This window comes from Asterias amurensis, chromosome 5 (genome assembly GCF_032118995.1).
Source record: "Asterias amurensis chromosome 5, ASM3211899v1".
In the NCBI taxonomy this organism is placed as follows: Eukaryota; Metazoa; Echinodermata; class Asteroidea; order Forcipulatida; family Asteriidae; genus Asterias; species Asterias amurensis.
Window position 1 is genome coordinate 13,786,954 of NC_092652.1, and position 27,863 is coordinate 13,814,816.

The 27,863-nt window shown below is 37.0% G+C and overlaps 1 protein-coding gene across 2 annotated transcripts in view; it reads left to right on the forward strand.

Moving 5' to 3' along the window:
- The window catches only part of LOC139936992 (ataxin-7-like protein 3), a 184,098-nt gene that overhangs the window by 87,622 nt on the left and 68,613 nt on the right, over window positions 1-27,863 (forward strand). For both annotated transcript variants that reach the window (XM_071931905.1, XM_071931904.1), the window contains one exon: window positions 26,384-26,454. In XM_071931905.1, coding sequence (XP_071788006.1) covers window positions 26,384-26,454 — 71 coding nt within the window. The remainder of the gene's footprint in view (window positions 1-26,383; window positions 26,455-27,863) is intronic.

Below are 27,863 nucleotides of genomic sequence, written 5' to 3' on the forward strand. Positions count from 1 at the left end.
GTGGCAATTCTTTGAATTGAAGATTTGACGATATACGTAGCTTAATTAGCTCTTCGTCTGTCTTTTGTTTACTAGCAATTGCATCGAAATTCACTGCAGTGATTTGTGTGATCGTTTGAGTTACACTTTCAATTTGTAATCTGGAAAGTGCATCTGCTGCCCAATTTTCACTACCTTTCACGTACTGTATGTCTGTAGTAAACTGTGATACGTAATCAAGGTGACGAATCTCTCTAGGTGAGAATCGGTCAGGTTTGGCCGAAAAAGAACATGTCAAGGGTTTGTGATCTGTTAGATATAAAAGTCTCGACCTTCTAACATATATGTCTAAAATGTCGAATTGACAAATATACAGCTAGCAACTCTCGACCAAATGTACTATATTTAGTTTCTGCTGGCTGTAAACGCTTCGAAAAGAAAGCAATGGGCTTTATGACATTATTAACACATTGATGGAGTGCTCCTCCAACTGCTATGTTCGATGCATCAGTATTTAGACAAAGTGGAGCTTCTGAGTCGGATGCACTAACAAAGTAGCTTTGGCTAGACTTGCTTTGGCTTTCTGAAAGGCTTGTAAAGCTGTATCAGGGAGTACAATTGATTGATATTTTGATTTACCTTTCAACAGATCAGTCAGAGGTTGCAGAATCTCTGCACAGTCCGGTAGAAATTAATCAACCCTAGAAATTCTCGTAACTTACGAATGGATTCAGGAATTGGGAAATCTTTAATGGCTTTGACTTTATTCATCAATGGTAAAATACCATTTCTGTCAATGTTGTGTCCTAGAAATTCCAATGAATTAGCGCCAGACTGACATTTTCCCGGACTGATTATTACTCCATAATCTTGCAAATGCTCAAAAACTTCTTTGAGGTGTTGTTGATGTTCTTCTTGGTCTACACTTGCTATTAATAGGTCGTCTATATAGGCATATACAAAATCCAGTCCATGGAGTACTTGGTCAATGAACCTGATGGGGTACCGATCTGGAACTGTGATATTGTTCAATGAACGGTAATCACCACAAGGTCGCCAATCTCCCGTTTTCTTTGGGACCATGTGCAAACATGATGACCAAGCACTCTCAGATGGGAGAATTATGCCTAACTCTAACATATGATTGAATTCAGCCTTAGCAATTGGCAATTTATTTGGGGCAAGTCGCCGAGGTCTAGAAAACAGTGGTGGACCGGTTGTACGAATGTGGTGTGTAACAGTGTGCTTGAAGAGGCGGGAGGAATAGTGCTAAAAGTTACCAGGGTATTTGCTCTCAGCGTTAAAATGGCGTTCTCAAAATTACTCAGTTCTTGAAATAAGCTCTCTGATGTATGGTTAGAAGATTTCAATACACGGTACTCATGTGTTAAATCATATACAAATGTAGTGAGGTCATTAATGCTGGCTGCTAGGCGTACAACCACAATGTCCTTAGCACCGTATGAACTCAGTCTACGAATGGTAGGTCCTACCAAGTTATAAATTTTGGCACCACGTAAAGTAATAAAGTCTATTGTAAAATGAAATGCCTTATCTTTAGGCTTAGAATACTTGGAAAACTTATTTCCTCTAGAATCAGCAACAAACAGAAATCTTATCATAATACTGTAAATGTTCAATTTCGGGGTCACCAGTTTTTGTGGTAAGAGTCAAGTAATTTTATAACTTTACCAACAATGCAAATTAGATTGGCCTGCAACTGCCGAGGCCTTAAATTATGGGAAAATGCCTGCAACTGCCTAGGCGGGGTAATTACTAGTTAATAATAATAAATATCTACTACTTACAACTTTAACCAATGAGCAGGTTCTTCCCTGTGAGGGGCAAACACAAAAACATTTTAGAAACGAGAAAGAATAACACATTGTTACCATGTAAGAACTGTGGTCTATGTTTCTGTTAATGTTTTGTCTACACTGCAGTTTAAAGTGTTACACTGTGTTAACACTCGTACTTTTCTTTTCGTAGTGCCGTTTTCTGATGGGTGGCCCAAAATCCGGACAATTTTCCTCGTTTTTCCCCTGCGACCCGCTCACATGCCTGAATTTTATTATTATATTCAGCAATTCAGAAAGAGAATTTGTATTTAAATTATTACATTGCAGTAATTCAGAATGTAAATTCTGCTTCATTTTTATTATTTTTGTATTATTTATTAATTAACATTGTTTCATCTCAAACAGCATGCAAAAGAAAGATAAAATTCCTTTGTGCTGGTTGTCACAGTCAACCTCGGGCGAATGTAATGCAAAAGACACTTGGTAATCTTGAATGAAAGCCTGTTAGACAAAAATGTTGTATTTACAATTATTTTACTTTTTATTACTACTACTGAGGAAAATGACCCATTTCTGGATTCTGTACAATAAATAATTTTCTTCAATTCTGCTGAAATTAATAAATGAACTCAAAACACTTAGAAACTGCTTGATTCGTCTCAATTTCATCAAATAAAAATGATCCAAGTCAAAAACGTTTGATTATGATTCCCTGAAATTTTGTGACATCACACCCCAGATCTAAAGCTGAGTCTCCTTACACAATACTCTTTATTTTATGTATAAAAAGGTACTTTAACAAATATTCTTCTCTGACTTTTACAACGCTTAGCTTTTTGCGTCTTATTGACACCCAACTTACCCCAAAGTCAATTAAATGTACCTAAATCAAATCAATCAAAAGTTAATCAAATTTACACTTAAACTCCAATTTTCAACTTCAATTCCAACTCCGAAAGAAATTTTCAAAATATTTGGTGAATATGACTGGCCCACCAAACTCCAATGGTTAAACTTGTCCTTCAGTACAACTACAGTATCTTGCTCCACTCTTCCCCAAACAATGTATGTAGGCACGTTTTATAAACTCTCCGGCTTTCCTTTTTGTTTGTCCCAGAACTTCAATAAACACATCTCACTCTTATGAGAGGGTATCTAGTCACTTTAAACTTTTAGGAGAGGGTTAGATTTCTACTAAAAAAATACAATTAGACTTGATTGCATTTGTGCACAGCTTCAAAAAGTCCATTTAAAAAAGTTTTCAACCTGCCGCTAGAAGGCGCTTTTGTGTTCTGTGACATCATCAGTATTTTGTTTACTGCCCATCCTTGCCAGACACTAATATCATTGAAAGCAAGTTCATTAATTTTGCCACTTTTGAATTACATGGCACTTCTGGTTTTAACCGGAAGTAGAGGTCATGTGAGGTCACGTACGCAAAATAAAATGAAGACCTAATTTATCCCTACCCAATCCCGCAAACAGAAACCTACGGTCTCTTGTGGCTAATTTGATATTGATTTTCAAATCGTTAAAATAAAAATCTTTAAGATGACGTCATGGGACAGGTGATGTCGTCATCATGAAACCACTTCTATAGGATCATTATTGCAACAATACCTTTCATTACTGAAAGTTTCATTTTAATTGCTCATTAGGAACCATGCAAAAGGCCCTCAGAACGAATCGTGCATTAATTTCAAAGACTTCTGGTCGACTGATAAGTACAAATAAATAAATTAAACAAAATGAAAAAAAATTTAAAGTAAACAAGAGCTGTTCAGCGCTGTGCTGCGAAACAGCTAATAATGCCTAATGCTCTCCTTTATTTGGATGAATACACACTTCTCAAATCATTTTCTTTGTCTGACTTCTTAATCCAATATTAAAAATACAAAGCTATTTGAATCCAATGCTCCATTAATACAACATGAAATACACATTTCTAACAACAATTCGGTTCAGGAATTCTACTTCTGTAGAATCAATATCTTCAAAAAACAAATAAGCAAATTTCAACTAACGGTTTTCTCCTGGTTCCCAAACTTAAAACTGCCAATCTCTGCCGCCTCAGTTCTCTGCCAATCAATTGCTCAAAACAACAGCCTGAATTATCTGTTAGCAGCGAAATTGCAGCAACAAAAACCCAACCTCAATGGTTATATTTCTGTCCTTTTAATCTGTGTATCGTTGTAATGGTTTTTAACTACTAATTGTTTTGTTCTTGTATATGTGCCAATGGAAGCTAAATTTCTGTATATTTATAATGCGGACAATAAAACGTTCTAAAAAAAAAAATAGGCACTACCAATACCTACTCAAATTCTCTCACAATTTCATTTTTCTTTTTCAAGAACCTGTATATGTATGTGAGACTGCTGCCACTCCCTAAAATCTTGCATTCCACAAGCTCCATGCAAAGTAGCTCAACCTTTTAGTGCATAACTAAAAGTGCACATCTTTTAGTGCACAGTTATTCACACCAACCTGTGTGACCACACAAGAACAAAGGAAAGTGAAGGCCCCTTCCAAGCTGCCCATACAATAACATGTGTATCTCCTGGCACAGATGTCAATGAGATGACACATCTTCTTTGCCTTATATATCTAGGACTAAAACATCCAAATGCCTATTTTCTATAACATGATCGATCTAAATGTCCCTGAGGATCTTGACCTACTTGGTCGCTGCTGCAACTTTCTCTAAAACATTCTGGAACATTGCATTCACTTGGACACTCCATTTGTAACACATCCCATTGAATTACCTTGACCTACTCGTCATGTCTTCCTTTGTACTCTGTCTGGGCCATCGTTCTACTCTCGCTGACAACATGAATTACAGTCTCCTCCACCCTACATTATTACACATTCTGCACATACCAGAGACGTTTGCTATCTCTATCTTTGCTTTCATTACATTTGTCCTTAGAGACTGGTTTTGCGCCACAGTAATCAAGCCTTTGCTTATGCAATTTAAAGACACTGGACACTACATGTATTGGTAATTGTTAAAGATCAGTCTTGATACAGTTGGTGTATCTCAACATATATATGCATAAAATAACAAACCTGTGAAAATTTGAGTTCAATCGGTCGTCGAAAATGTAGATATTAATGAAATAAAAAAAAAACACCCTTGTCACACGAAGTTTTGTGCTTTCAGATGCTCGATTTTGATACCTCAAATTCTAAATCTGAGCTCTCGAAATCAAATTCGTGGAAATTTGCTTCTTACTCGAAAACTACAAAACTTCAGAGGGAGCTGTTTCTCACAATGTTTTATAATATCAACCTCTCCCCATTACTCGTAATCAAGAAAGGTTTTTTGATAATAATAAGGGAATAACAGTGTATTATTCTTTGTTTCCGCCAAAACCCCATAGCATTTGTACACGCTTTTTATTTAAGTCTATTCTCCTAGACCATAACTTCAAAAGAGTGAAATCATATACCAAATTGAAACTTAGAACATAAGCTTTACTCTAAATGTAAACAAAATTAAAAATCTTAATTAATTAGCTATGTAATCTTCATTTGAATATAAGTGGATGCAGTCGCTTCCATGTTATTGTTAAATATTCTCTTTGGTAAATGCCATACAGTATGTACCTATCATGAGTTGTGACTTCTTGAGATGAGTCTACGTGTTTGAATATAATTGGATGCAGTCACTTTCATGTTATTGTTAAACATTCTCTATGGTAAATGCAATTCAGTATGTACCTGTCATGAGTTGTGACTTCTTGAGAGGAGTCTACTCAAGTCTTTTTTATTTGTTTTTCTACCCGCGTTCTGGACCACAGAGCAGTCTCTGTTTCTTCGTTTTCTAACCGAGTTCTGGACCCATATACTTTGTACACGAAGGTTAAGGGTTTTCGTTTAACGAACATGCGTATATAAATAGGGGTTTTTGACGATGACGACATACCATGGTGTCCACAGATTTAAACTAAACTTAAACAGTTTGAAGATAATGACAGTTGAAAGCTTCCCTTAAAATATTACTTGCTGTGGTGTTGTAGTTTTCGGTATTATGCCTTTTTCTTTGAATTGGGAAAAAAATAATGACACCATAATATGGCATCATTATTTTATATCAACCGATGCCCTTATTATTTTCATTTGTTAATATGAAGTATTCAAACATATATTAAAACATGACGGACATTGAAATGTTCACACCACACACCCATCTTCGATGACTTCAACTGGCCCCATTTGTTTTGAGTTTTTCCTGTTTTCACAGCAAACGAGAAAGTATGGTGTCCCGGTGAAGCCATACATGGAAGAAACATCTGCAGTGACTACAAGTGCTCTTTGAGATTCTGTGTATGACTCTGTAGCCAGCAGTTGTCTTCAAACCTAAGCTTAATTCCCAATGAAATTTTGTTTTTAAATTTTTAATTCATTAACCACGTGACCCTCATTTGCATATTTAATTGAAACACCATATCTCAAGAAGTACAGGGCCAATTGTGAACTTGTTTGTAGTTTAAGACTCCTTGGGGATAGGAGAAAAATTTGGAAAAACCGTGACCTCAATTTGACCCCTACTTCCGCGTCAACCGGAAGTGGGACCATATCTCCAGAACTACTCATTCGATTTTCACATTTTTTTTCAGTTACAAACTCCTAAGACATTAATATTGACTGTGAAAACTCCATACCCCATGTTGGCCTCTACTTCCGGCTGAACCGGAAGTGGGACCATATCTCCAGAACTACTCAACCGATTTTCAAATTTGTTCAGTTACCAACTCCTAAGACATTAATATTGACTGTGAAAACCCGTGACCCCATGTTGACCTCTACTTTCGGTTCAACCAGAAGTGGGACCATATTTCAAGAACTACACAACCGATTTCAATCTTTTTTTCAGTTACAAACTCCTAAGACATTAATATTGACTGTGAAAACCCGTGACCTCGTGTTGACCCCTACTTCCAGTGGGACCATATCTCAAGAACTACTAAACATTTTTCAAAACTTTTTTTTCAGAGTATAACTCCTTGGTCATTGAAGCACATAATCAAAGCAAAACAACACGGAACAGCTTTGTGTTTGTTCACAAACACCTAATGTCTAGTTATTTTTATTATTATTATTAGTATTATTATTATTACGTAGTCTGTTTTCAAGGCGTTTTCAACAAACATTTCCCTTCCGATTAGTTAGTCTCTTCTCCAGTCGTCATTATTTATAAGTTCCTATTTCCTCAACCACAAAAGCTATTTTGACATTGACAATCTATACATCATATGAAAGGGCTTTACATACTTCACAAAAATGGGTATGTTAGTGACCATGTAGGCCAAAGCGATTGATTGCTTTGGTTGGTACTTTTTTTTTTATTGTGACTAGTAAAGTGTACACACTTGTCAAACCACCCCTTTCACACATCCGTTCCCGAACACCTAGAGTTTGTTTTAAAAACTCTAAATTTCTAGTTATTATTGGCAAGCTGCAGAGTAATACCAATTTCCGTTCGGCGTTCGTCCGTCCGTCCGACTGTCCAAGTTTTTGAAAATGTTAAAGTTTTTGGTTTAAGTTTTAAGTCTTTGAGTTGAGTTATTTTTGTTATACAATAGAAGCCAAAGTGAGATGGTTATATACAATTGCCAGTCATTTTCAGTTTCAGCTATGTTTTCAAATAATGTTGAAGTTTTTGGAATAATTTTTGTTGTAAAAGTTTTTGGAATAACACGGATGTTAAAGTTATTATTAAGAATTAATCACAGGTTTAAGTTGAATGAGCCAAAACAATGAAAAACATTAAATGGTCATAACTCCTGAATGCAATGATGTACTGACTTGAAACTTAAGTCAAACATTGCTTCTCACATGTAGAGTCATATGAAAAGATAAAACTCAAAGAATTAATCACAGGTTTCAGTTGAATGAGCTAAAACAATGAAAATCATTAAATGGTCATAACTCCATATTACAATGATGTACTGACTTGAAACTAAAGTCAAACATTGCTTCTTACAAGTAGATTCATATGAAAAGATAAAACTCAAATAATTAAAGGAACACGTTGCCTTGGATCGGTCGAGTTGGTCTTCGAAAAGCATTTGTAACCATTTGATTTAAAAAACAAATGGTTAGGTAGATAATTTAAAAGTAGAATATAATGATCCACACAAGAATGACTCGGAACTGCACGGTTTTCCTTTTATGTCGCGAGAAAATACGGTCGGCCATTTATGGGAGTAAAAAAATTTGACTCCCATAAATGGCTGACTGTGTTAGTCGACGATGTAAAAGGAAAACCACGCAATTTCGAGGCACATTTGTGTGGACCATTGTATTCTTACTTTCACTACATCTTTCTAACCATATGCATTTTATAAAAGATGGTAACAACCGCTTTTTATTGACCAACTCGTCTGATCCAAGGCAAAGTGTTCCTTTAATCATAGGTTTTAGTTGAATGAGCTAAAACAATGAAAAACATCAAATGGTCATAACTCCTTATTGCAATGATGTACTGACTTGAAACTTAAGTCAAACGTTGCTTCTGAGCTAAAACAATGAAAAACATTAAATGGTCATAACTCCTTATTGCAATGATGTTCTGACTTCAAACTATTGCGTTTTATAAGAAAAGATAAACCTCTCTTTGTGCATCACTGGTTCCAGTTGAATGAGCTGAAACAATGAAAACTTTAAATGTTCATAACTCCTGATTGCAATGATGTTCTGACTTGAAGGATTAATCACTGGTTTCAGTTGAATGAACTAAAACAATGAACAAATTGAATAGGCATAACTTCTGATTTCCATGATGTACTGACTAGAAACTATAATCAAATAATTATTGCTGCTTAGATGTATATAATATGAAAAGATAAAACTCAAACTTCACTGGTTCCAGTTGAATGAGCTAAAGCAACGAAAACCTTAAATGCCATAACTTCATACTTGTCAACGTCCCCGCCCCTTTGAGCATCAGTTGATCAAATGATTGGTTTTTCTGTCACTCATTGGTTCTATCTGGTGATCAGCAGCTCGCCATGGCAGCTTCGCTGTTCTAGTTATTACATGACCCATGTTCGAGAGGGTGATGGTAGCCTTGAAAGATGGTCTTATGTCTGGTGTGAGGCATGGCTTGGGCTTGCTGAAGTTTAATAATAATAACAATAACTAGAGATAGTGATTGTCAACAATCACAAAGCTGTTCCGGAATGTTTTGTAACTAAAAGTTTTCTATGCTACAATAAAACATACGCATTATGACTTTATGACATGTGATTACCTGGTCTTGTATGTGATACTGAATCAAAAGGAGCTATAAAACCAGAAATAAAGGTCAACATGGCGTAATGGTTATTATTTTGATTAAATTTAACCCAAGTTCAAAAATCGGTTGTGTAGTTCTTGAGATATGGTACCACTTCCGGTTGACCCGGAAGTAAAGGTCAATACTGGGTCACGGTAACGCAAGCTTGATTTTGAATGCCCAAGGAGTCTATAACTGAAAAAAGTTTGAAAATTGGTTGTGCAGTTCTTGAGATATGGTCCCTCTTCCGGTTGACCCGGAAGTAAAGGTTAACATGGGGTCACGGTTTTCAAAGTTAACATTTAATGCCTAAGGAATCTATAACTGAAAACAGTTTGAAAATCGGTTGTGTAGTTCTTGAGATATGGTCCCACTTCCGGTTGACCCGGAAGAAGAGGTCAAAATTGGGACACGGATTTTTCTTAACAAAATTTAATGCCTAAGGAGTCTGTAACTAAAGAAAAAAATTAAATCGGTTGTGTAACACTTGAGATATGGTCCCATTTCCGGTTGACCCGGAAGTAGAGGTCAAATCGGGGTCACGGTTACCCAAGGCAAATCTCCTATGCCTCAGCAGTCTTTTATCTACGCATCGAGGGGGGTCTATGTTTGATCGAGGCAAAGTCTTCCTTTTCCTACGTCACAAAAGGGGTAGGCGGAGTCAACCCCCCCAAGCACTTAATTAATGTTTTTAACATATAAATCGTGACAAACAATTACTCAAAAAATTATTTTATTGTTAATAAACATATTCTTATGTTTAAAAGAAAAAAAATCCTACTTCCAGGTGCCTTTAACAATTTCTGACCTCCCCTCTTTGTTATATTTTTGCCGTTTTGGAACAACTGCATTTAAACAATGTTTTTTTAAATGGTAGAATGTCCGTATTTCGTCTTTTATTATTGCCGGCATTTGAGTATTGACGAACCTTTAACAAGTTAACAATGTTGGACCTCCCCTCCCCTCTTTCTTTTCAGTTTCGAGACAAACATTTTTTTGTAATGGTAGAATGTCCGTATTCTGTCTTTTAATATTGCCGGTATTCAAGTTTTGGGTAACATTTGTTTTTACTTAAGAATGTCGGACCTCCCCTCTTTGTTATATTTTTGCCGCTTCGGAACAAATGCAGTTAAACAATATATTTTTAAATAGTATGTCCGTATTCCGTCTTTTATTATTGCCGGCATTTGAGTATTGGGAAACCTTTTACAAGTTAAGAATGCGGACCTCCCCTCCCCTCTTTTTTTTAGTTTCCAGACAAACATTTTTTTTAATGGTAGAATGTCCATTTTCCGTCGTTTAATATTGCCTGCATTTGAGTATTGACGAACCTTTAACAAGTTGAGAATGTCGGACCTCCCCCCCCCCCCCCTCTTTTTCAGTTTGGAGACAAACATTTTTTTTAATTTCATGCTCCTTCGCTGCGCTCATACGCATAAAAAACAGTTTCACTTTATTGTAGGACACACATTAAACACACCTTGAAAACATTATTTAGTTTCAGAATTTATTAAATCATGGGAGTGGGCCGTTGTTAAACTGCATAGTGTAGTTTGTACTAAACATTAGAATACAGTGAACAGTTTATTATTAATAAGTTAGTAGTTAGTACATGTCACCGTTTCTCAATGATTCATCTGGATCATGGCTCTTTAAGCCCTCCGGGTTTCTACCGGGATCTCTCTCAAATTAAACTTTGCATTATAGTTCATTCCAAACAATTCATATTATGGTTCCTTATAAGCCTCCTGTATCGGATTGTTTAACTTTATTTAATAATAATAATTATAATAATAATATTAACAATGATTAAATCAAGTTTTCTAGATCATGTGTAAAGTGGCACCTTTGACAACTCTCTTGCTTCATCTGAATCATGGCTCTTTAAGCCCTCCGGGTTTCTACCGGGATCTCTCTCAAATTAAACTTCGCATTATAGTTCATTCCAAACTATTCACATGATGGTTCCTTATAATCCTCCTGTATCGGATTGTTTAACTTTTGATAATTATACCGATGTTTCTATATAATAAATCATTGCATTGGGTAAAAGTATGTTTTATGTACCTTTGAAAACTCTCTTGATTTCTCTCGAATTTATAGTTTTAATATTAACTATAATCTTACATAGCTGATACATTTTAATTTCACTCTATAATCAAAAACTGTATGACGTATCGTTCTGGAAGATAAAACTAGTTTTTAAAGTGTAATGTTATACAATTATTTTCAAGTTATAGTAACTCCAATACTTATTCTTAATGGTTCGTAGGAATACAAGCATCCGAGTTTAGTGTTACTATTTTCTGATCTGAGGTACAAAGGCCTGCTGTTTTGCACGGTGAGGGAGTGCCGTAGACACAATTACATCTTCTCCCATTTGTAGGCCTATTGCATTTGAAAGGTTTAACTGTTGGATGAAAACCGGAGAGTAATATTATCAGCACTCAGAAATGACTGTTATTGAACCATCTCTGAAGATGTCCATTTTTGATATGGGGATAAAGAATGGATAGCCCATTTCTTTTTGGCAATTCAGAAATGTGGCTGGCTTTTAGTTGTGTCATTTCATGTCTAAAAAGTGATGGCAATTCCAATGAAACATAACACGCTATTCTGAGATACAAAAGGCTAAACGGACCCCCAAATTTGTCAACTACTTTGTTTATACTGGTCGAGAGAAATTGGTTCTTTTTGCATTGAGAGATTGTGGAGTTGACTAGTGTTGTGTATAATATTTTGTACCGATAGTGAATACAGAATTTATGTTTCTATTTTATGACAGAGGCTAAGAGGGTTTAATAGTTTGGCACTGTTTTTCTTGTGAACAAGTTAAGCTGCGACGATTTAGCTTTAAATTGAAAGTTTTATATTAATTTTTTAATCTTTCAAATAATTGAAAACGATTTCTACAGTTATACAAGTGCTATTTAATGTGCCAGGGGTCTTGGCTAATACAGCTTAGTTGAAATTTTGTTTCTTCACTTAGTAAGACATTTTGGGAAGTTCGACCAAAAGGGTTGAGAGTAACTTATCTTAAAGGTTATACAATAGGAAAAACATGTTGAGTACAATCTATTTGTATAGCACAAAACTAAATCACTGAAAACTGAAGACCCTATAGTAAGGAATTCTTATTTCTTTGTTGTTCTAAAGCATTTGGGCCTTTCATAATAATACATTCCTTAATCCAAGTTAAGTAACAAGACCACCAATGATGGCCACCAATGAAATAAAAATGTCAGCTTTTACGCATTATTATGTATCGTATGATAGAGACCAGCATAAGACTACTGGTGGTACAACCATGAAAATTTACTTTGCATCATTAGGTGAAATTTCGATATGGTGGTAACCAGACTTAGTCGAATTAGAACATTAGAGAATCTTGTGAAAGAAATTGCAACCTTATTTTACAATCTAGTTTGAAGTCTCTGAACGAATTTGTTCAGTCTGCTTAAATCTTGAATCAATCGTTTCTTACCAGTTGCTTGATAAGCTGCTGATAAGGGACCCACAATGAAAGAGGACTCTGTTTTCTCTACGATTATTTGAGATGAAACCAGTTCCACGATAAAAACTATTGGTGTTTATTCGGAAGTACCAAGGGGCGGCATTTCCAAAACGAGATATTGTAACCAGTCAGAATCACAGACATGATCTATAGAGATGAACAAAATTAGTACCAAATTTGTGTGTGACTTTCATTGACCATAAATTTATCAGATTTCAAGACCGTTATCTTACATGATTAATAATCACATCGAACCTCGAATAAATCTACAAACTCAAACAAGTTGCTTCTTCAATGCATTCAGGCCTTTCATATACTACATTCCTAAATCCAAGTTAAGTAACTAGATCACAAAATCGGCCAAAAACAGAGGATGGCCACCAAGGAAATAAAAATGCCAGCTTTTGTACATTAACATGGATCATATAATCAAGAACAGTATGCACGTATCAAGATTTCTGTTGGTGAAATTTCGATATGATAGGGTACCCAGACTTAGTCGAAATATATTCCGACTAATAGAACATTAGAAAATCTTGTGAAAGAAATTGCAACCTTATTTTCCAATTTTGAAGTTTCTGAACGAATTTGTTCAGTCTGCTTAAATCTAGAATCAATCGTTTCTTATTAGTTGCTTGATAAGCTACTGATAAGGGACCCGCAACAAAAGAGGGCTCTGTTTTCTCTTCGATTGTTTGAGATGAAACCAATTCCATGATAAAAACTAATTCAAAAACTTTCTCATTTAACGCTGAATTGTTAATTTGGAAGAACCAAGGGGCGGCATTTCAAACACAAGATTTTATAACCATTCATAATCACAGACATGATCAATTGAGATGAACAAAATTAGTACCAACATTTTTTGTGTCTTCCTTTGACCATAAATTTATCAGATTTCAAGATCGTTATCTTACATGATTAAAAATCACATCGTACCTCTAAATACATCTACAAACTTGTCAAACAAGTTTGTCTCTTAAATGCATTTGGGCCTTTCATATAATACATTCCTTAATCCAAGTTAAGTACTAGACCACAAAATCGGCCAAAAACAGAGGATGGCCACCAAGCAAATAAACATCAGCTTTTACACATTATTATGGATCATAATGATCAAGAACAGCAGGTATTGATACTACTGGTTGTGAAATTTTGATATGATGGTAACCAGACTTAGTCGAAATAGAACATTAGAGAATCTTGTGAAAGAATTTGCAACCTTCCAATCGTCTAGTTTAAAGTGTTTTTTTTTTTTTTGGGGGGGGGGGGGGGAACAAATTTGTTAAATCTGCTTAAATCTAGAATCAATCGTTTCTTACCAGTTGCTTGATAAACTACTGATAAGGGACCCGCAATGAAGGAGGGCTCTGTTTTCTCTACGATTATTTGAGATGAAATCAATTCCATAATAAAAACTATTACGAAAACTTTCTCATTTAACGCTGAATTATTGGAAGGACCAAGGGGCGGCATTTCAAAAACGAGATATTATCACCATTCATAACACAGACATAATCATTATTGAGATGAACAAAATTAGTACCAAAATTGTGCGTGTCTTTCTTTGACCATCAATTTATCAGATTTCAAGATTTAACATGATTAATAGTCACACCTCTAAATACATATACAAACTTGTCAAACATGTTTGCCTCTTTAATGCTGACTTAGGGCTGCTGTGGTGTAGCCGAGTGAGTGGGTTTAGGTCTTGGTCTTATCGATATGGAATGGGCACTCTCTGGACCAGTGTCCTTGCATTCTGCAGTTGTAGCAGACATTAGCGCTCGGCATGCCTGTCAACAAATAATTAAAAAAACCAACAGAAAAAGGAAAACATAATATGTTCCATATGTGGAACTTAATATCGTATATAAAATACGACTGTTGCCGAAATGCGACACTAACACTACAGCAGAGTAAGCAGTAGAATTGGATTCTATTGCTAAGGACGCTGCTTTTATACTGACATGCATCAATGCACTCAAATGAATGAATCACGACACGGTACATTCATTTTGAGTAACCCGCGTATAAGTCATGTGACGCATACGGCGGGTACTCCAGACTGTGTGTCATTCAAACAATAAAAACTACATTGGTAGAATGTCCGTTTTCTGTCTTTTAATATTGCCGGCATTTGAGTATTGACGAACCTTTATTAAGTTAAGAATGTCGGACCTCCCCTCTCCTCTTTGTTACATTTATGCAGTTTGGGACAAGCATTTTTTTTTAATGGTAGATTGCTGTATTTCGTCTTTTAATATTGCCGGCACTCGAGAATGGGCAACATGTTTTTTTTGTATACAAATTACGAATGTCGGACCTCCCCTACCCTCTTTTTTCTTCAGTTTCGAGACAACGAAATCAGATAGGGTTATTTTTTGCAGTTAGTTTTGCTAGGTGTTGAATGCGGCTTTTTTCCTGAGTTGTTTTAAGTAAGATGGGGTTGCTTGAAAACAGATAGGCATGACAACAAACAATATTGTTGCTGGGAATGCTGGTAACCAGTAGCAGGAAGTGTCCCATAAAACTTTTCTGTGTCTTCTTTTACAATGCCAGACACAGCAAGACCGCGATTACACTAGATCCAGAAAGGTGGATTGACATTCTGCATTTTTTTTTACGCCTGCAGATCACGATCCAGTGTCGCGTTTACACCAGTGCTTAATCCGGCTCCGATCACACCTTTGAACAGGATGTTTATCGGCACTGACGTCACCGCTCCTCTTAGCGCGCCATATTTTCTTCAAGGTACATGTACATCAACAAAGATAAACGACGGAGCGATCTGTAATTATTGGCGAAAACGAAAAGTATTATGTAAAGATTCTTGTACTCGGTCGGAGCGTCGAGTAAATCAGTCTGGCACCAATTCAGTTGTAGCAATTGATCAGACATGTTATTATAACGTTCAGGGAACCCGACAAAACCTAGTTTTTGTACCCAAACATTTGTACATGTGCTCGATCTCGTTATATGGTAACGTTGCAAATCATTTGTTCAAATGCAATTATGAGAACGTGTGTACAACTTCTCAATCGAGATATAGTTGTCAAGATTATTGGGATATTTCGAAAAGTTCACTCTCGAAAATCGTTTGATTTACTCCTAAAACGTGTAAATGTTTCAGACAACAATGACAATGGAGGTAGAATAGATAGCAACTTTAACCAATTACAGCAACAAAGCAAGCTCCGAAGGTAGCAATGTATGTATTTAGGGATGCTGAAAACAACAAAACGTTTCACACACGCACAGTCCATGTGCACTGTGCATGCATGCCATCCATCACAACAACGAAGACGCTCACAAAATAATATTCGGCGAAGGGAAAAGCGCGCCATTCCTCACGAAACCGGAAATGGCCACCTCGAATTGCCGTGTCTAATCCACCTTTGCGTTTACACTTATATTTGAATCCACATTGCTGGACCTTAATCCACCAATTGCCGGATTCAACCCTCCTCGAAAGGTGGATTGAAATTGCTGGATACGGACTCAGGTCTGGCCCGGCATTTTTGCCTTTATACTAGCCGTTAATCCACCTTGCCGGATTCGATCCGGGTCTGATCCGGCTTTCGGGATCTAGTGTAAACGGGGTCCAAGTGTATCACAGACAATGCACACCAGGGGGGTGTTTAGTGAGGCGTTGGTGCGTCATTGTTTGGCAACTTTGAAAATGCTAGGCATTGGTATCAGTCAGCTAAAACCACAACAGAGGTGCGAATGCAGCTTTAGTGTGAGCATGGTTTTGTTGTTGGGGGTTGTTAATCATGGAAGGAAATGAGCACCATTGCATGAATACATGTAGGTTATTCAAATTCCTTATTGCGTTTGGAAACATTATATCAGACATTGTAAAAGTGTTTATTTTAGGAGTGCTTCTCATAAGTGCTTCCAAAACAGCAAAGTTTTTATAAAATATAAGAGAAGTACAAATTAAAAACAATAATCCCATGAACTATAGGCAAAGTATTAGTTAACATATTTAAGTTATATATTAAGTTTTTCTTTTAAAAATTTTCTTCCTTTTTTTGGTCCGATTTACAGTGAATACAAATATATGAAGGATAACCCTGTAATGTTTATGTTATTCAAAAATGTCTTTGTTAAATGTTTTCCCCATTTTCATGTTTACCGCCATTCAAACAAAAATGTCAAAAAAAATTGACATTACGTGGACATGATAACCACAGCCCAGTAACCCGACCTCCAATCAGATTTTTTTGTTTTGACCAATTATTTTCCGACAAATTGTACCTTATTTTTTGTTTTGCAGTTTTTCTTGTCTTTTTTTTTTAATGGGCCGAATTTAATAACGCCTTCAGATAAAAATATAATAGTGGAAGGTTTTAAGGAGTTTTTTAATGTCTTTGTGGAAAAGGAATATCTGATGTGGATAGGGAGTTTATCATAAATGTAAAATCCTCTAAAGTTATGGATCACTCACAGTTCCAAAATGTAAAATGCTAGAAATCCTGCTCCCAACAAAGCAAACATAACATAGGTCCACTGGTGGCAAACAATCGGACACTATTTAAAAAAAAAAAAAAAAAAAAAAAACATATGTTAATTGTGTATCTGGTCGGACGATCTTCCTCTTTAAAAAGTTCCCAAATGCTGGAAAGTCTCAAAACGGCTTATTATTGAAAAGATGAGCAGGAACATTTACCAACTAATTGTTTTTGTGTGTAATACTGTCCAACGGCAAATTATTAAAAAGATAAGTGTCCGAGAATGGAGGAAGGACTGCAATACAACCATGCCAAGCTCGTTCCCACATGTAAGGAATCCAAAATCCAAGGCTTAACCTATAGGTAAACGTTGGGAAAGAGTGTGGGCTTATCAAGGGGAAATCCCACGCTGAGCAATATACGTAGAAACACGTGCACGACGCCATGGACCCTCAACTAGAATGCCAGCAAAATTAAAAGGAGGGATACGGACATTCTTAGCTTAAAAACAATTTTTTTTTAAACTGCATTTGTTCCGAAACGGCAACAAAATAACAAAGAGTGGAGGTCGGACAGTATTAACTTGTAAAAAATTGTCTCCCAATACTCCAATGCGGCGGACAAAGGGACGTCGGACATTATTTACTTGTAAAGAAATGTTCCCCAATAATCGAATGTCGGCAATATTTAAAGACGGAATACGGACATGTATTCTACCATTTAAAAAAAGGTTGTCCCGAAACTGAAGAAAAAGAGGGGAGGGGAGGTCCGACATTTTTAACTAAAACTGTAAAAGAACTTCCCATACACGATTGCCGGCAATATTAAAAGACGGGATACGGACATTCCATGATCTAAATTTGTTTTGTCCCAAACTTCACAAATGTAACAAAGAGGGGAGGGGAGGTCCGTCATTCTTGATTTTAATGTTGCCAAATATTCGAAATCTGGCATTATTAAAAGATGGAATACGGACATTCTACCATTAAAAAATATATCAAAACGGCGGGAAAAAATAACCAAAGGGACGTTGGACATTATTTACTTGTAAAGAAATGTTCCCCAATAATCGAATGTCGGCAATATTTAAAGACGGAATACGGACATGTATTCTACCATTTAAAAAAAGGTTGTCCCGAAACTGAAGAAAAAGAGGGGAGGGGAGGTCCGACATTTTTAACTAAAACTGTAAAAGAACTTCCCATACACGATTGCCGGCAATATTAAAAGACGGGATACGGACATTCCATGATCTAAATTTGTTTTGTCCCAAACTTCACAAATGTAACAAAGAGGGGAGGGGAGGTCCGTCATTCTTGATTTTAATGTTGCCAAATATTCGAAATCTGGCATTATTAAAAGATGGAATACGGACATTCTACCATTAAAAAATATATCAAAACGGCGGGAAAAAATAACCAAAGGGACGTTGGACATTATTTACTTGTAAAGAAATGTTCCCCAATAATCGAATGCCGGCAATATTTAAAGACGGAATACGGACACCATTTAAAAATATTAATTGTCCCAAAACTGCAAAAATATATCAAAGAAGGGAGTTCCGACATTCTTAACTAAAATTGAAAAAAAATCTTCCCCAATACTCGATTACTGGCAATATTAAAAGACGGAGTACGGACATTCTACCATTTAAAAATATTGCTTGTCCCAAACCTGCAAAAATATATCAAAGACGGGAGGTTGACATTCTTAAAGCCATTGGACCCTTTCGGTTCAGAAAAAAAAATAAAAGTTTACAGATTTACAAATAACTTACAGGGTTTACAGAAGGCAATGGTGAAAGACTTCTCTTGAAATATTATTCCATGAAATGCTTTACTTTTTGAGAAAACAGCAAAACAATATAAATTCTCGTTAACGAGAATTACGGATTTATTTTAAACACATGTCATGACACGGCGAAACGCGCGGAAACAAGGGTGGGTTTTTCCGTTGTTTTCTCCCGACTCCGATGACCGATTGAGCCTAAATTTTCACAGGTTTGTTATTTGATATAGAAGTTGTGGTACACAAAGTGTGGGCCTTGGACAACACTGTTTACCGAAAGGGTCCAATGGCTTTAACTAAAATTTAAAAAAAATCTTCCCCAAAACTTGATTGCCGGCATTATTAAAAGAAACGGACATTCTACGTTAACAAAAAAACTGTTTACTGCATTTGTTCCAAAACAGCAAAAATGTAAGAGGGGAGGCACTGTTAACTGTTAAAAATGTTACCCAATACTCGAATGATAGCATGATATTGGAAATGTCAGGCTTGATACATCTTAGTTAAAGCCATCTTTTTCTCATCCCTTTTTCAAAGTTTAATTATTCAGTAAAACAGTATTCACTCTTGTACTTGTACAAAGATGAAAAATATGATGTTATGCCGTAAAGGTTTCATGCACAACAGCGCACCAAAGGTCGTGTCCCCTGACGCATAAAGAGCTTTGCATGCGCAATACTTTTTATTTGATAAGGGGCCTTGCTAAAGTGCGCCCTCTCGGCATACATATTTTTTCTAAGACAGAGAGCAGTAGCGTGTGCCAGGCTCAGCCGGGGGGTCTCTTCATTTAATAATTACTTTAAAATAGAACAGCAAACTTGTGGCCCTTCTTTCACGTATCTTTTATTCCATGTTAATAAATTTGCGTCAGTTATATTGGAGAGAGTGTGATGACTATTTCAGTTTACTTTTTGTTACATGTATTACGAACATGGAAAGTGGGCGAAGTGGGGCCGGAATCAAAAGTTTGGAAGGTATTTGTTTTGATTTTTTTTGGTACAGAACTGTATGTCCTTTAATGTGAATTCAAAAACCGTATGTCCTTTAATGTAAATTCAGTAACTAGTTTAGACAAAGTGGTATTTATACAGTCACTCAAAGACCCAAAGTTCGGTCCTTGTTGCAGGTACAACTTATAAGTTGCCTGTTCGCTATCAGTGGTCTGTTTACAGTAAATGGTGTGGCATTTTATTCTTTTTTTTGTCAGCCTACACCTTACGGCAGCGTGTGTAGAGTGTGATTCCTTTTAGATTCAGTCACCCGTACGATGCACCACACCAACATGGATTAAACCAACAGAGCGCACGGGCCTACTTTAAATATCAATACATCTCCTCCTTTTGTCATTTAAACCAACAGAAACAGGCAAAGTTAATGAGCTCAGTTTATAATGCATTGCATAGACGAACAACGCGTCTTGGAAATAAATTACCAAACTTGTTTTTTTTACATCGCCTGACAACGCCTCTGCCGTTGCAACAAGTTGTCAACGCATTGCAACGCGTTGGCCTATTTTGATACGGCGCCTTATATCAGGGATGCCAGTTTTCCGGCTATTGCCGGAATTCCGGCTTTTAAAAAAAAATTCCCCAAGTTTTTCCGGCGCTCCGTGTTTCATCAGGCCAGAAGAAAAAGAACAAAAATTGGAAAAAAATATATATAAATATATCTGGCGCACCGTATTTCATCTGACCGGAGAAAATATATTTTATCGAAATCAGATTTCTGGCGCTCCGTTTTATCTGGCCGGAGAAAATAATATGTGCCGTCAACTCGCCGTCACCTCAACCACTGAACCACATGCAGATGGCAGGTATGAACTAGTCTTTACCCAATGCGTCAGCGATCAATTAACATAAAATGCAGTGCATACTACACATGCAGTACCAATCACTGACACCTTGAGCCAAGACTATTCCAAATGCAGGAAAGCGCCCTCTGTTGTCGATGTTGTACAAGGCTCTGTGAAAATGCAAGATGACGGCCGACGGCTGTGTACTTTTTTGTAGCTTAGAGAAAAAATTTCACAAGAAAAAAACTTAATTCATAGAACCGAAATGTAACTTAAAACTTTTCAAATGCTCTTTAGGCTAATACTTAATAGTTTTATGCATCTTTTGTGGTCTTTAAAATTATTTTGGAGGAGTTGCTGGCGAGTTGACGGCACCAAGCGAGTTGACAGTAAGTATTTGGACCCTATTTCCCAAAATGCGTTGGTGACCGATCGATCATTTTATTGCTAAAGAAGTTTTTTACAATCAATCCTCAAGTTGCAAACCATAAAATGGTTGTGGGGGGGGGGGCCAAAGGGAACAACGCAATTGTAGCTTTTGCTCCACAGGTAAGTATTCGCTAGACCCACCCACACGACTAAGTGTGGGGGTACCGAAGAGAAATGGCCGGGTACGATTGCTTGAGTAATTTTATCATCAACAAATGGAGCCTACAAAATGTAAGTCATTACTGGAGGCGATAGCTATACACAAATTAAATTGTCGTAAAACACACATTTTCTATTGGCTGTTAAATTCCTAAACGTCATTTCAACTGCCATTTGGCCAGGGGGACCACCGAACCCAAAATCAAAAACCACAGACACACCGCTCAACCCAGCGGCTTACCTTTTGTATAACAAACTGCGGAGGATTAAGATAAGACATGATTGGATCTTAGTAAGAGGTTTTTTTTTTTGAGGGGGGGGGGATATTGGCTTAATTTGCTTTGCCTTGAAAGCAGGGTTTTTAGTAAAATTGACAAGAAACGAAATCCCGTTCAAACTGAACATGCAACTATTAAATCCGGAATTCTCGCTATCGAAAGTGTATAATGTCTTTAAAGCCATTATACACTTTCGGTACAGAAAAAAAAAGAAAACAAGTTCACAGATTTACAAATAATATGGTGAAAGACTTCTCTTGAAATATTAGTCCATGAAATGCTTTACTTTTTGAGAAAACAGTAAAACAATATAAATTCTCAACAGCGAGAATTACGGATTTATTTTAAACACATGTCATGACACAGTTATACAGTTATTTGGTCTTTTTTTCAAAACATGTTTATTGCGCCAACCTCCGCGCACGTTTGCGCCAGGGTTTTATCGCACACCATCTACTTAGTTTCAATCAGTACTATATAAAACTGTCTTGTATCAGTAGAGTTAGCTTTTTTAAAGGTACAAAGGATTTTTTTTCTCAGAAATGAATGCCAAGATCATTAAAGGCTTATTGTTCATAAAATCAGAGGAAGTATTTTTTTAAACAATTAAATGAGGGAATAAAAGTGTAGCGACGAGTTCTTTCACGGCCGTTTAGAACCAGCAGGTCGTTGCCGTGTTATAAAGGCCCTCGCCGCAATGACCCTGTAAGGTTTTAAACAACTGTTAAAGAACGAGTCACTACTCTTTTATTCCCATTCATGCCTTTTTGGTTAAAAGGCGTAATAAAGTAAGAAACTCTGTAAAACTTATCCGTTTCCAACGTGCTTGAGCTCTGTATGTAGATGTTCATGTACGACGTCCGTGTGTTGCATTGTTACGACTGAGAGCCTATTTCCAACAGTTTCTGGCTCCATTTGTGCACATGCGCGTATAGTCTTGGTGCAACACGTTCTCGTTTTCCTTTCACACACAGCGCGGCCAACTTACCGGCATCGGCCGTAACAAGAAACGTCTTGCAACAAGACTAGCGCGGAGTATCTGCTCACAATCGGTTATAAACACTGGTCAATATCAAAGGCTTAAACACCCCCACGTGACGCGCTCTCCACCAATAGGAATAGCGAAACTGTCTGAGGTATTTATGAATGCATTTCAATAGAATGATGCTCATATTATTATTAAAACTTTTAAGTTTAAATTAAATAGCTATGCCTATGCCCATATTCAGCTCTCAGGCCTTTTCACACTTTGAAAAATCTGCGTTGGACACGGGTTGACACGTGATAATTAGTGAACCCTTTTCACACTGCAACGTTTCAACACAGCACTGAATCGTGAAAAGCGCTTACTCCGTGTCCAAACTAACCTTGCTTGTGTTGAGAAGTCTGACACTTGTCGAAAACGGTAGTGTGAAATGCTTCTGGGTTAACTCCGATCTGTGTAAAAAGCTAGCTAGCTGGTACCATGGTGCATTCTTTTTTTCATTTTCACATTCTGTGTTTTTCTTGCAGGCTCCACTTTTTCTTCTTCTTTTTTTTACACTTGAAATAGATCATCAAGCACAACGTACGTGGAATCGGGAAGCTCTTTAATTGCGATTTTATTTTATTTTATTTTGACTTGTGAGTCGGGGGCTAGACCCAGGAAAATGCTCCGCTTTGGTCTTTCATTGGAGCCGTTGATAATTTTTTTTTCGTTAAGCGCAATGTCCATTATACATGTACTTCAATGTCATTGCTCCATTGCACCAATAGAGGGTTAAAAGCTGTATTAAAAAGCCAAAACATTGAGACAAGACTAGGCACTAATGGTTTTTACACACGACGTACGTTGTGTGTGTGTGTGTTTTTGCGACAAGTAAATAATATGGCAGTCGACGAGGATGCATCGCGCTTGTGGAATTACTCAAAGGAATGCTACAAAATATCTTGAAAATGAGGATGCACAACACATTGTTACATATTATAAGAATTGTTGTCTATGCTTCTGTGAATGTGTTGTTTACGCTGGAGTTTAAAGCCTTTTAACACTCTTAGTGCTGGCCCAAAATCCGGACAAGTTTCCCAATGGCCCAAATCCTTACAACGGTTTACCGGTTTTTTTTTATGACCCACTCTCACAGGCCTGATTATGAATTGAAGACGAGCATTCGCCATTATACAGTTGTTGCATTCGCCTCGGGTGCCATTTTCCCTCGAGGGTGTACAAAACCAATGGACCCCAATGGCATTACAAATGTATTACATAGTTTAAATCAATTTTTCAGTGTTCCCTCTAACCTGCGGTTGTTTCGTACTAAACATCACCCAGCCATGGTACATATGCGTTTTTTTTGCACGGCACGTGATTGGTTCTTGACCAATCAAACTTCACAGTTTGTTACTGAGGTACAAAGTATAACAATAAATTATGTTGCATCCTTCGAAACTGACTTCAGCGATGTACCATCGTTATTCGGCAAGAGGGCTCTACAAGGGCCATTTTCTTCAGAAAAAAAACCCCAAATACTGTATTATAGGAGAGTGACAGACAGTAACCATGGTAAATTGCGCAATGCATTATGGGATTTTCTTATTTACTCATCAAAGATTTGGATGTTTGTAGTAAGTGTTAAACGCTTGTGCTCGACACGAATTGAAACACTACACATGTAGCAAAAAGGCAGGTGTCGCGTTCTGTAGTGTGAAAAGGGAGAAGACCTAAAACGTGTTGAAATTTTATGAAGTTGACACGAAGGATCAGTGTAGGTTTTGACACGGATTAGACGTTCGTAGTGTGAAAAGGCCTCTCCTGCTCCATTCTCACTTTTGATTATTTTTGTGCTTTGGTCACTATGAAGTTTCAGAAGCTTAAAAAAAAAAATTGATTCTGGGGGTCCATATGAGTCGTCTTCATCAAAATGTTGTCCGCAGAATAAAATTCTCACGGCTGACTTGAAGATTTCTATGTTTTTTTGTTAAAGTTGGGCTACACAATGCTCTGAAATATATACTTATTACATTTTTTAAAGCCATTGGACCCTTTCGGTAAACAGTGTTGTCCAAGGCCCACACTTTGTGTACCACAACTTCTATATCAAATAAGAAACCTGTGAAAATTTAGGCTCAATCGGTCATCGGAGTCGGGAGAAAACAACGAAAAAACCCACCCTTGTTTCCGCGCGTTTCGCCGTGTCATGACATGAGTTTATATTGTTTTGCGGTTTTCTCAAAAAGTAAAGCATTTCATGGAATAATATTTCAAGAGAAGTCTTTCACCATTGCCTTCTGTAAACCCTGTAAGTTATTTGTAAATCTGTGAACTTTTTTTTTTTCCCTGAACCGAAAGGGTCCAATGCTTTAAGTAGAAAAAAATATAACGGGTCAAAAAATGTTTTCCCCCTTGAAACATTCCAAGCCAAATTTCTGAAAAGCACGAGGACAAACAAACCCGTGCATCAAAGGAATTGTGACGTCATCGGCGCTATTTGATATGGAAAAGAGCGCCCTCAATTGGCTAAAGCTGGAGAACTGTGCACAAACTGGGAAATTGTCCCAATGATCTCAAGGGGTCATCGCATATCATTGTCATAGATAAGCAGTTTTTGACTCTCGACTCTTGAATTATTCATTGCTAAATGCAATTTTCAAAACGGTTATAAACCCCTATCCACGATGTCTGTTTGGCCTAAAAGGGTATTAGTTAAAATTAAGATTATCCTGTAGCCCTGGCTTGCAGGGCATTTGTGTTTTAAAACACGACTCTACTTGTTTTGTTTAAAGTCATGTTTAGGGCTTATTTATGGTACAACTCAAGATTGGAATTGAATTGAACATTGAAACTGAATTGAACATTGACACTTACACACCTGATGATGTCATAATGATGTCATCAGCTTTTGAATGACATCTAATCATAGTTTGATACATTGTATTTGTCAATGAATCATAAGTTGTTGACCACAGGTTGGATTTTTACAATCTACATATCATCGGACAGGTCGTTGGAAGGTCAACAAACGCTGCAGTTAGTGACTCCATTTGACTCTGAGTTCCGGTTAAAATAGGAAGTTTAAAATTACAAAAAAATTCATTTCTAAAAAAGTATTTGTCATTACAGCATAATTTTAAAACAAGTTTCTTAATTGTTAACTTACAGTAGCTCAAGCGTTTACACAGAAAATGACAATATTTTTACCTTTGCATTTGGTCTTAAAAGGTTGATAGAGCCATGTTTAAGTTGACTTACGTTGACAGGCCTATGTACGTGTACACATACGCTGAACTGGAAAGGACATTGTACGCGTAGCTTAGTTTACACCGTACATTACGTTGTATGGTACTGTACAGTAAAACGTCATGATTCAGTTTGCGTCCCTGTGGCGCATTTTGGGCTGCGGTGGTCATCACTATCAGGCAAACTCTATGTATTATTTGAAAAATTCAAAACTCCTGAACCACACATTGGACAGCTATAATCCATACTTACATCATCAGAATGGGCTTAATTCGGAGCTTAGATCTGAGCTTTATATTGGGAAAAAAGATAACCACTGAACCAGGTGAATGACGTCATATTTCATTCAATCACAATTTGATGACATAACTAACTAACACCTGGGCCCAATTTTATGGCCCTGGCTACCGTAAGCAAAGAATCGGCGCTTGCCGAAGCAGGGAATTCTGTGCTAACGTAAAATTTTGACTTGTGCGCGTACCTACAATGTACTCCACCTTTCTAGGCATTCTGCTCTTACACAGCTAATGTAGTGCAGAAACTCACCGAGGAACGTACATGTAAGGGATTATGGTGATCGTAAGCACAGAAGTTGGCGGTAAGCAGAGCCAAAAAATTGGGCCCAGGTTTTTATAGTTGACAAAAACTAAATGTCTAGTTTCTTCTTTTAAATTTGTATTTTTGCAGGTGATATGCCGTTTGTTCGTAACATATCATCAGACCCAGGTTCAAGTTCTATGACAATCTACAATGCTAAGGTAATATGCTTTAGATGTGTTGAAGTTCAGAAATGCGTTTCAAATAGGGCATACTATATGTTTTCAATAATTTTGCTGTTGTGGGACATTTGCTGTTGGCTTGAATTTTATTGCGAATGCAGCTTTATATATGTGGGATGGAGTTGGTTGGGTTTTTCTATTACGAGAGGCCAACTTATCATACTCGTAGGAGTCGTAGTCGATGCGAGTTTTTTCCAATGAGTACCATTACAGGATGAGGTGCATTTCAAATAGGGTATACTATAGCTAAACATACAGGGGAAAGTATTGAGTGTCGCCTAATTTATATTAAAAATAGAGCGTAGTAAGCAAGCGCAGCGTTTTCACGAACTGAAACTATATAAAGGCCTACATCGGGATGTCTGTAGTGAGTGCAACACAAGTGTTATAAAGCATGTAAAGTACTATTATTGTATCTGTTACAAAACACCAGGCCTCTAATTACGAAACAAGTTTCAGGGCAAGAACACTTTGGCCTTGGAGTAAGCCAAATTTCGGATGGCACTGGATAGTACTGCCAAAAATGCTTAATAGAAAAAGGCACGAAACTATTACCCAGCAGATGTCGATGAACTTTCCTTTTTCAGTCACAAAACCACAAAAGACACCGCACACTGGGCTTGTCTTCTGAGTGAGACATAAGTGAAACAAATGTATAACAAACTGCAGAGGATTAAGATATTAGAGGTATTTGGATCTCTGTTGGTGTGTCAATCATTCTTCCAGAGTCTGGGTATGTGCTTTTTGTGGATAATTTAAACCATGGAGGTAGAATTTCATGGAAATGAGTTTTGTTCTCAATTAAGTCAACTTTGGAAAAGGGTTTTCTTTTCATTTTTAATTGTTAAGCATTTTTTGCATTTATACTGTCACATTCACACATGCATACATACAGGACTAGCGCCCTCCAGAGTCTAACCCGTCACTCAAACCACGGAGGTAGAATGCTCAAACTAAGGTCATGCACATCTCTAGATCCAGAAAACCAGCCCTTCTCCCCCAATACTTACTTCATGATGCACCTCTGACTTCAACTCCAACATTTAAATATCTTGGTGTAACTATAAACGACTCTCTAAACTGGAACGACCACATCAAAGCTGTAGTGTCCAAGGCAAATCGGACATTAGGATTTATTTGGCAAATTGCTGGTGGAACTTCAACAAAGGCTTTGGCGTCGCTATACAGGTCCTTGGGTTTACCTGTACTTGAGTATGGCCTGCCAGCTTGGACGGCATACACTGTGACAAACTTTTTTAGCCTTGAGCGTGTCCAGCGTAGAGCAAGCAGAATGTGTTTAAAACAGCGAAGTGGAGCAATGCCATACGAGGATAGACTGCGTGAACTGAACTGGATATCTTAGACAACTGGCGTCAAAAACACACGGT